The following is an 11,418-nucleotide window of genomic DNA, read 5'->3' on the forward strand; positions in this document are numbered from 1 at the left end:
ACTAATGTCAGTAAAAACAAACAACTAGTCTCGTATTGATTAAAGCCATCCCCCCCCCCCCCCCCCCCCCCCCCCCCCCCCCCCCCCCCCCCCCCCCCCCCCCCCCCCCCCCCCCCCCCCCCCCCGCGCCCCGGAGCTATTCACTAATGTGCTGCTCTAGTCTTAATGAGAGCCGGCGGAGGCGGACTGACCCCTGATAGCCTCTGTAAGGGCTCCTGTAGGGAGGGGGCCAACCAGTCAGCAACCAGAGCTGCTGTCTTTTCATGTTCAAAAAGCCAAAGATCAAGTGAAAGGGAGAAAAATTACTTAATATTTGTGGATTACAACAGTAGTCAATTTTGCTTTTATAGAATCCAGCGTTCCCCCCCAGTGTGTTGCAAGCCCACATATTTTAAGACGTCTTTTAAAACTACAGTTACAGCAGGGTGGCTCGGTTGGAAACTTAGACGTCATATTTTCCAATATCTTGTAGCTTTTAGCACTCACTTAATGTATCTGTCTTATAGCCTTTATAAATTCTAAATTTCGCGATTCCTTCTATGTTTGTGATTGACACTTTTCATGTCATTCCAGGCGGCCATTGGTTTCCGTTTACCGTGCGATGACAAAATGAATCAGCAGACTTTTGAAAGCAAACAGCAAGTCTGCATTTAGTTTGGTCACGGTTACCATTGTAAGGTAATGCAGTTGAGATTTTTCTATATGCCTATGCAGCTATATGGCCTGCATTTAAAAATAATCAGGACAATGAGCCTTTAGTCCTACAGCTGAGATGCTAGAAGTTAAAAGTTAAGTCTGTGTGAAAATGGGAAGGCCTCTTACATCAACCATGATTTATGAACCTATTACCTCTCTGGGTCAGTGCGATCTTCCTTGTTCCTCCTACGTGAATTCCCCCATGTAAGGCCAGGACGGGAGCCGAGGTCGCTGAAGGGAAGGGCAGCTCAGCCAAGTGTAAGGGAGATGTGTATCGTTTAATTGGACAGGCCAACTACTGACCTGGAACTGATCCAAAAGGCTCTGGAGCAGCTTTGTGCTTACAGACCAGAGAGAGATAAAAGAGACGGAACAGACATAGAGATAAATGACAGATGGGCTGGAAGCTGAAGGAGGGCTAAGTGAGATGTGGGAGAGAAGGTTAGAAATAGAGAAGATTAAGCTGCTGGAACTTTTCAAATGCAACCTGTCTCATACTGCTAATAAAAGTGTCATGCTTCCTCACAAAACAAACCCTTGAGCGTATGACACACTTCGGCTGTCATCAAAGCGGTGCCAGGAAGCAATCAAACAGAGGGGCTTTCCAAGAATCACCGGCACTTCTCAGAAAAAGCACTTGTTCTTTGATGAATCAGAGATACGTAAAGACGGAGAATCAAAGATGCCAGTTTTTCCCCAGAGGTAAAGAAGAAAAGAAGAATTGGTATAGCAAACCCAACAGAGACGTGGAGGTTTTATCTTGTAGCAACTCAGAAGTGTCTCATTGGTCGGTACTACAGTTGCAAATAAATGCTTTTGACTTAGTTGTGATATACAAAAATATGCTGCGTTTGGTCTTAAAATGAAGCCGATTATAGGTGAGATTTATTCTGCTATCCATGCACTCATCAACAGGTTCATTTGATATTGTAGGAAATGATGGAAAACCTCGGCCGGTCACACGATAGTCCTGCATTGCCAGACCTTCCTCCCCAGCGCTGTGTAGGAAGGTCTGGCTAGTCCACACTGCATTTCGGAATGGGAGAAAATCTGCTCTGGTTCATGTGCATTTCTTTAACCAATCACAATCATCGTGGGAGGTGCTATGCACCGGACGGAGCCACGGCGCCTCTGCTAATCAGCCTCAGGAAGGTACTTGTTTTGGTGGAACGTGTAAGTTCAAAAGCAGTTTTAGTTTCCCCGATTGGACAGATAGTCCAGCTCGCTGTCTGGATTTACCCTGCAGAGATCTGAGGAAACTTGATTGGAGAATTCGAGAAAAACGATTATTTTGCTAATGACGTTTTGCAGATTAACCCTTTTTTGTCTTGAGTTATGAATGAAAACAGTTCAAATCGGAAAGGTTTTAAGGGAAGTATCACAGTTGGAGGTGTGTTCACTGTTGGCTTGTTTAACTTATTCTCATTTTTAAAGTTCAAAAAATTGCAAAGTCTTTCCAATAGTCAATGAGTTATCATGTGAAATAATTGTGATTTCAGAATTGACAAAAATAGTCTTGATTATGATTGTTTTTTTTCATTGTCCAGCAGCAATACAAAACATCACTTATTTAAACCATATTCTGACTTTACAGATCTGTTACATTAAGATCAGTTCACACTAACAAATCCTGCCATTCTGCTTCTTAAACACCTCCGCTGTGAAAACTTCCACATCTTCGCCCCTGTGTTCCTACATATAATATATGTAAAAACGTTGAGGTCGATGTTACCAAGCGAGCGACTGACTGGTGTTGGTTTCTCTCCCCGTCTGCAGGAAGCTGACCCTGTGCCAGGCCCTGACCTCTATCCTGCTGCTGGTCTCCCCCATCTGCCCGTCCCCCCCCCAGAGTGTAAGTATGACCCTGCTTCATTACCACGAGCCGCTGCGTGGCCGGTCGCTGCTCCTTCTAATGACATAACCAGGGTGAAAAACATGCAAGAATTAAATCCCCCTTCCAACACCATGGATATCGTGCTACTCGGCCAGGCATACCAAAACACTACTTTATGAACTTTTTTTCATTCATTCATTCAAACCTTTATTTAACCAGGATAAAAAAACTCCCTGAGATTAAAAATCTCTTTTACAAGAGTGTCCTGGCAAGTGGCAGCAGCACTTTTCAGATAGACAGAGACACTTACATGTAAATACATAAACATACTTTCACTCATAATCAAACAACAATGTCATCTTAAAAATCCAGGGTCCTAAATCAATTTAAAAACAGTGACATACAGACTGCCCTTCTGCAAGGTCCTTTAACAAGCCTTTAAAAGAATAAAATGAGACCAACTCCTTCAACTGGAGTTAATTTTGAAGCTGATTCCATGCAGATGTGGCTGCAAAATTAAAAGCCTTTAAGATTTAATGGAAAATAATGTCTAAATGAAATAGCACAAGTGGTGTCAATATAAAACACAGCGCTTTCAAGTCGCTTTCAAGCGTTTCCTGGGTGCTTTCACCCAGGAAACGCTTGTTCGTTCCTCTCAAAACTGAAACTGAAATTGTCATGGCTGCATGACGCTAACTTTTTCTGGCTAAACGCCACTACGTCGCCACTGAAAGGACCGTCGTCTGGCGCTGCCTGCAGCCGGCTCACACCTGCTGGCAGCTGAACAACTGCTGCTGTTAGCCGGCGTCCCGGAGCTACGGTGGCCTTGAAGGTCAAAACCTTTCAAAGCATTTCACCAAACAAAACAACATTTTAGAAAACATAACAATATTTCACAAAACACTTTTTGACATTTGGTGGGATCCAAACCGCAAACGGTAGATACGTGTTGGACAACAATTCCTTGTTGCTGATTGGATGCACTGGCGGTCAGTCTGTGACAAACGGTAGTTCTTCTTCTTCTGTTGGATTCAAGGCAGACTGGGTGCCCTGAAATCTCAGCAATAGATAGATAGATAGATAGATAGAAAGTGCAAAGGCTAACTGCCGGGGGCCATCAATCACTACCAGGATCTCATTGGGAAAAAGAATGAATGTAGATGAAACGGACAATAAATTAACAGCACAGCTGGAATGAGTTTCCATGTAACTGCTGCAACAAACAATTATTTTCATCAATTATATTTAACTACAATTTACTTGCTGATTATTTTTCCAATAGATCAATGAATCTGTCAGGCCCAAGGCCATTTCCCACAACCTCCCCACGTTCTCCTCCACTAATGTCCTCTTTTCCTTACATCTGCCAGAGGTGAATGTTGTCATTAAGCTAATGTGTGCAGAGGAAACCTGTGCTCTAAGGTTCCAAAGAGGAAAGCTAATGTAGATAACAAACCAATCACAGCCCTTTGAACGGCATCAGATGAGGTCTGGCTGGGTGCTGATTTGGTTTTTTGGCAGCGTGTTTGTCTTCGAATGGTATTTTTTGTCTTGGAAATGATAATGTTCCTGTGAGTCGGCATCCTCTAGGTCTCTCCACGCTCCGATTGTTGCTGCTGCAGCTTTTCTTCTCCTGCCAGAGCGTCCATCTTTCATCACTGTTTGTCCTGTCAGGCAGACAGCCCGGCTGAACCAATGAGACGTAGACAGAGGCCATGTAGCAGCCCCTGCTCTGTAACTTTAACACAGGAATGTAGTGGAGAGTCAACACACAACATCAGCTCTTCATTTTTCTGCAAAGCGAAGCAATGACACTTTAAGGAAAACGAAACCGTCCATCCTGTCACTTCTTAATGACTTGTTTACGATGTTTTAGATAGCTGAAACTTTTTCTGCATTCAGTCATCATCGCAGCTGCACTGGCAACGCCTCTGTTGTCCACATTTGACGAGTTAAAGATGAGAACAAGAATTGGATCATGAAATGCAAAATATGAGACAAAAAGCCGGTTTGAACCAGTTCAACTATGGATGCATTTTTCTCTTTTGCTAAGTTTCAGTGAGCACAAAGGCTGGGAAGTGTACTAATGTAATAGTTGTTGTAACTTTTGTTTCTTCTCATAGGGTTAGGCCTGGCAGACAGTAGCTATGTTTCCATCCAGACGTTTTTATCAGAATTAAGTGATATCAAATGAAAAATGCCTTATGGAAATAACAAAATTCAATGGAATTTCATGAATCTCGACTCAGAGGAAATGGTCCTGTTAAAGAACGGCACTGTAGGTTGGACCCAAAGGCAGAGGACACAGGATATACAGAGCTTCTTTCAATGCTGGACGCTGCGGCCGTTACACATCCTGTGGAAACTGGGGCTAAGCCGCGCCCACAGCGCACAGGAGGGGGAAAACTAAATGTGAGGGGAAACAGACAAGGCCCACAAAACGAGAAAAAACAGACAGCCTTGATGACAACCGGACAACTTTGGTCTCATCGGATTTTATCTTGATCGATGATTTTATCTTGCTCGATGTACGGCATACGCAATTATTGCTGATGGAAACGTTATTTGCTAAATAAATAATGAATTGCAATAAAGTTTTAGGTCATCTTACCGCCACAAAACGAAGAAGTTTTAGTACATTACCACTAGTATTTCCTCTCTGTTTGCACACATGGCGGGCGTCAACAAAGACAGATGGAAGTGGACGGACGAGGAGACGAGAGACTTTTTGAATTTAATTTACGAGCAAAATATGACTGTTATTTTAGATAGCAAAAATCTAACAAATGGCATCATTTATGAGGAAGTTGCGAAAGAAATGGCCGACAAAGGTTAGGACAAGCCGTGGGACGTCCTCTGGAGTAAATGGAAGACGAACAGAGAGACATGTCTCAAAAAAGAGTCTTGCAGCGGTGACGAAGGGAAAATAAAAAGCAAGTTGCATATGACCTATATCGGGATAGACTTTGGCTCTCCAGTTCCACAGTCCAGTTTCCTCATGTCTGCTGTCAACAGATCCGTTATGAACTGTAGTGAGACATGTTGGGGTTAAACGTTAGTCTTCCACCCATCTCTGGCTCCAGATTTCTTTCTTCTTTCTTTCCTTTATTCATAGAAGAACCACACATTATCAAGGAAGTACCTTCTCTAAATAATCTCTGTTGAAGTGTCACTGGACAACCCTTAAAGATACCTTTTATATTTGATACTTTTTTATATAAACCAAAACATTCTAACTTTTTGTTTGAACCATTATCTGGCTTTAATCATTTGGATGTAATCACACATTTTGGGATATCCTGCTAACTAACAAACAAAGAGGGCTTGATTGATTAAATAATTAAAACGACACAAAATAGCGACACGCTACAGTGTATGCTAAGAACAGGATGAATAATTAGGTGTTCTGTGTATAATGGGCTCTGAAGTCAATATGCAATATGTCAAACTGGACTGACTGAAGAGTCATATTTAAGATCATCTACATAAGTCTTTTTGCACAAAATCTGATAATTTAGTTAGATGGCTCTGTCTTCGCCAGTTGTCCCCGTTTGTTGCCTTTAAGGTTGCAAGTCTTTTCTCTCTGTCAGCCCCAGACTGTCTCAGCAGACTGGGAGAACTGGTCTGCCGACAGGCGGGAGGACTGGGAGGGGACATTTTCAGTTCACCTGCACGCTGGAGCGGATTGAGTCTTTGACTTTTAACTTTCGTCTTTCGTGTCCCTAACTATGCAGTTTGCTTTTCACACAGTAGAGCAGATTTGTTTCTCTGCTCATGGGAAGAAAGAGAGGGGGTTGGGGGGGGGGGGGGGGGGGGGGGGGGGGGGGGGGGGGTTGCATTGTAAAGATCAAAGGTCACTTTCATTAACCTAGAATGCCAGCCCATACCATCTCCAACTGTTATCAACGCTAATGTGACCGGTGGTTACACTAATGAGGGCAACCTCAGGTGACCCTGCCATGGAAAATGATGGAGAGTGTGTGTGTGTGTGTGTGTGTGTGTGTGTGTGTGTGTGTGTGTGTGTGTGTGTGTGTGTGTGTGTGTGTGTGTGTGTGTGTGTGTGTGTGAGAGAGAGTCTCAGGTTTGTCTACTGCTCGCTGTATCTGAAGAAACAACGTAAATGGGCACTGGACAATCATCAAGACATAATTTTAGGATAAACTAAAAACATTATCGCTTGTTCTTCAAAGCATATTCTGACTTTACAGATCTATTACATTAGTAAAAAGATTTTTTTTACAGACTAAATAATCCCATGATTGGCAACATAATAGTTTTTTAAATGAATGTTAAATATGTATTAGTTTGAGCTCTAGACCTTTGTTGTCACCGCATAAATCAAGTGCAGAGCATGACAGAAACGCCCTCACACCAAACTGCTCATTTACAGTCGAAGATCTGATTACACAGCGGAGAATCCGGCTACATTTGCATATTAATGAGGAGAGTGGGAAACGAGGAAACAGGTTTTCAATTGTGCTCTTATTTCTGTGGGGGCTGAGTGGTGTTTCTCGTCTTGCACATCAGATACTCCAGATGACTTTGGCTTCAGCCCTTCCTGATGTTGAGTGTGTGTGAAGAGTTAAAGAACGTGCTCCTGGATGAGAAACCGGTGGGAAAGCTGCCAGTCCTCCAGGGTAAAAACTCTGGAATGTGTTTGAGGAGCGCCATTGAGAGTTCTCTAATCACTTTTATTGTTGGGCTGGTCCGGAGCCACCAGGCTCACAAGGTTATTTTTTTTTTCATCATCTACTGTTACAGGATACCTGGCTATAAATAACGTGGGTTTTATTAGGCGTCACCCTTCCCCCAACACACTTTCCCCCCTTTCACAAATGATATCCCATCATTCTGCCAACACTGTAGTATCTCTATCTTCCTCTTCTACTGTATCTAAATACACATCACACACACACACACACACACACAAACACACGTACACACATGCAGGGATTGAGAGCTGCTGACAGCTGACATCTTTGAACACGCGGAGCGATCGCAGCACAGAGTCGGGCACGACTCTGTCCTACAATCACAATATCAACAGAAGCAGCAGCTCAGGATAACAACTGATCAGTGTGAGGAACGACAATATTGAGAAGTGCGGGGGAAGTACCTGAGCTATCTGGGGAGAATCACAATAAACACATGTTTATTTGGTTTATTTTTATTGTCTATTTCGTTACTATTTTGTTATTTGGTCTTGAATCTTGTAGTTACTGGGTCATCTTTTGGGGATTTTTGTCTGGGTGGGTTGGGATAAGGAAGGGGGGGGGGGGTGGAGTTCATGTTGTGAATTGTTTGATTTTTTTCTTGTTACCCATTTTACATTTTACATTTCTCACTAACTGTGTTCCGAGTTGGGAAAATGTCATTTGTCTGCCAGTGGTGAGTGGCTGGGGCTCAGTGGTGGATTGGAAGGATGGTGGTTCAATCCTGGGCCCTGCAGTCCCATGTTGAAGTGCCCCTGATGAGATGTGTGAGAGTGTTGATCTGGCCACAGTGTGTGTGAATGTTTCATGTACTATTTAAAAGAGCTTTGAGTAGTTGTCAAGACTAGAAAAGCGCTATAATACAGTCCATTTATATTTGGTGAAAGTATTTAGACCTTTAACTTCAGGAAAAGGAGCAATCCCACACGGACAAAATAACACAACTACAGTCAAAATTAAAGGCGTGCTTAAATGCAGAATGAGTAGGATTTGCCTGTTGTGGTTTGTGAACACAACATTCACGTCAGCACCTCCGCCATCTCCGGTGCTTGCTGGCGGGTGGAGACCAACCCCAGATTCACTCTCAATTTGGAACGAGCTTTGTCCGCTTGGAATTTTTTTATCTCGCTATATTTGCGTATTTTTGGTGCTGTATGGTTTCCTCTTGGATGCATAGTATGCTTATAATATGGCACCTAGTCACTACGTTTAAAAAAACAACCATTTATCAATGTTGATCCCCAGAAACGATCAAAACAAAGAAAAATAAGAAAATCCAGAAACTCCAGATACAGACAGTACAGGGCCACGGCAGACACAGACACCACCACACACTTCTACTGGGTCATAAGTGATGATTGAGATGGTGATTTGTATAAATAGAAGATATTTATGTGTACAATATGTGTGTGTATATATATATATATATATATATATATATATATATATATATATATATATATATATATATATATACACACACACACACACACACACACACACACAACTAACATGTTAAAGTAGGATTACTAAAAAAGTAATTGAAATACATTATCTGCAAGTTGAGGAAATGCCATAAAATACACAACCTATCATTTCCCTATCACGATTTCTCCTGAGATACTAAGTCAAACCTTTTATTTCATAAGAGGTTAGTCACAACAGTTTATGCCCCAAGTGTTATGTTGTAGTTCCACTAAGAAGATATCAAGGCTTAAAGAGAGCTTTGTTGATTGTCTCCTCCTCTGTGTCACTTTGTAACAAAGTCTCTGTGTTACATGTCAGCATTAAAGTGTCTCTGTGTGCCCTTTGTGTCTCAGTCCTGGGTGTCTGCGTGGCATCCCTCCGGCGAGGCGTCGTCAGGGCGGCCGGCGCGCGCCCGGCGACAGCTGCACTTCAGGAACGAGTGGGCGACGTGGAGCGGCTGGTCGGTCTGCTCTCGCAGCTGTGGGAGCGGAGCCTCGGTGAGGACACGCACCTGCATCACCAGGTAAAGACCCGCCGTGTCCCACAATGTCTCTCACAGCAGTATACTTGGATAGGATAGGAAGAAACCTACTTTTTAGGTATATTAAGTTCTAAATATTGTATTTATTGTATTATAAATCATTTTAAAAGAAAGTGCAACTTAAAAGGTGTTGTCTGTTTCCTGTGGTGAAATGTAACTTTAGCTTTAGTTACTTTGGAGATTTAGGTTATTATTACAAAATAGAAATCAACTAATACATTGCAATAAGCAATATATAGTCACAATTAGCTCCACCAATTACCAGCTGTAACATTCTATCATTCTGAAATATTGATTCTTTTGGCTTTTGGTATTCTTTGTATACTTTGATGTTATTACTTTTGTACTTTTATTTAAGAGTTTAAATGCAGGACGTTTCCTTGAGTATTTAACATTACGTTTAACATTTAAAGGACAGAGGGTATCATTTGTTGGACAGATTGTAAAGCCTCAAGACAAATTTGGGAATTGACTAGTATTACTACTTTTATCTAAAGAAAGCATCTGAGAACTTTTTGGACCCGTTTCTAAATTTCTAAATAGTGTTTTTCCGAGAAACCTGAAATGCATTTAAAGTAATATATTTGAAATTATATATTTGCGTAGTTTATACAGTTGAAATAGAGTTGTAGTACTCAAACGCTTTACTTAAACATTTAGAATGTATCCAAATATGTACAATTGCCCGTAAAATATTGTGTATTTTTTGATCAACATATTGATTTTCAACGCAAAACCACTTTTTTAAAAGATGAACCGGTTTTCCTCCAGAAATTGTCATCGTGCACCTAGAAGTTCTTTTCCTCATTCCATCACAGCCGTTCACAGTGAATAATTGTAATGTTAAACTACATTTACATATTTATTGGCAACTTAGTTTATCCATAATAAACTACAGAGTGGTTACACAGCAAACAATATTTGAAATCAATTACTCACCTACTTCAGAATAATCTAAACAATCTAAGTCCCATTTTTATAAAAATGAAGTCGTAAACAACCAACAAAAAGGTGCTTTGTGTATGATGAGAGCATTTTAAATTCAGCCAGACATTACAGTCGCCGGCACTAACCCTCACAACGTAGCTCCCAACTGACAATAAAGAGTGTTTGCCACTGTTATCGTTGTGCCATTAATCTCTTTTGTCTTCTGTGTTGCAGGAACCCAGTGGGGGGGCCGTGTACAGGAGATCCCCGACAATACAGGATCTGCAACACTAAGGTGATTTCAGCATGACGCTTCTCACACTGACTTAAAGGAGGGGGAAAAAAACGACTTTTGATGCAAACATTTTAGAACAATGGCAGATGTTTGCTCTAGAAGTTGGTCATATAGGTGTGTGCGGGCCGGGGAGGTGTTTCAGGGTGTGATCTGGAAATCCACCGACATATTAACTTGTCTCCACTGCACTGCTTTGCACTGAACTCTGAGATTTAACACAGCTGTGCTGCAGACACGTATCAGACCTGCTATTGTGTTATGAGGTCAGCAGCTATATGTCAGACATGTTGGGCTGTGTGTGTGTGTGTGTATGTGTGTGTATGTGTGTAGGTGGGATGTGTGCGTGTCTTTATGTGTGTGTGAGCGTGCGTGTGTACGTGTGTTTGGACTGCCAGTCACTGTGGCCCATATTGAATAAAGGAAACACAGCAGCGTGTTGAAGCATGCTCCAATGTGTGTGCATGTGGCAGTTTGTGTGTGATTAGCTCAGAGCTTTGAATGAATGGACACAAATCCCAGACATCTTTCTCCGCTGCAATGTGTCCCATAAACAATACAATATGAGTTTTTTTGCTGACCCTATGTTTCCACACTGGGACATCTGGGGACTCACTCACACTTTATTTTAGGGTTAAGATTAGAATTAGGGTTAAGGTGTGGGCAAGGGTTGGGGCTAGACAAGAAGTTTTTATACCGAATAATGAATATATTATTACATACAATATATTTTCTCACAACTAAGGCTGCAACTTACAATTATTTTTTCATTATTGTTATATTTGTCCATTATTTTCTTGATTAATCGATAAGTTGTTTAGTCTGTAAAATGTGAAAAATGTCAATCAGTGTTTCCCAAAGCCTAAGATGACGTCCTCAAATGTCTTTTTATGTCCACAACTCAAAGATATTCAGTTTACTGAAACAGAGGAAAAAAGAAACTATTAAG

At 41.7% G+C, this 11,418-nt stretch overlaps 1 protein-coding gene across 1 annotated transcript in view; it reads left to right on the top strand.

The window, feature by feature from the left end:
* Positions 1–11,418, top strand: part of adamtsl5 (ADAMTS like 5) — a 32,944-nt gene that overhangs the window by 6,438 nt on the left and 15,088 nt on the right. The window contains exons 2-4 of the mRNA XM_034887923.1: positions 2,473–2,548; positions 9,063–9,232; positions 10,412–10,481. Of these exons, the coding sequence (XP_034743814.1) occupies positions 2,473–2,548; positions 9,063–9,232; positions 10,412–10,481 (316 nt within the window). The remainder of the gene's footprint in view (positions 1–2,472; positions 2,549–9,062; positions 9,233–10,411; positions 10,482–11,418) is intronic.

This window comes from Etheostoma cragini, chromosome 1 (genome assembly GCF_013103735.1).
Source record: "Etheostoma cragini isolate CJK2018 chromosome 1, CSU_Ecrag_1.0, whole genome shotgun sequence".
Lineage (NCBI taxonomy): Eukaryota > Metazoa > Chordata > Actinopteri > Perciformes > Percidae > Etheostoma > Etheostoma cragini.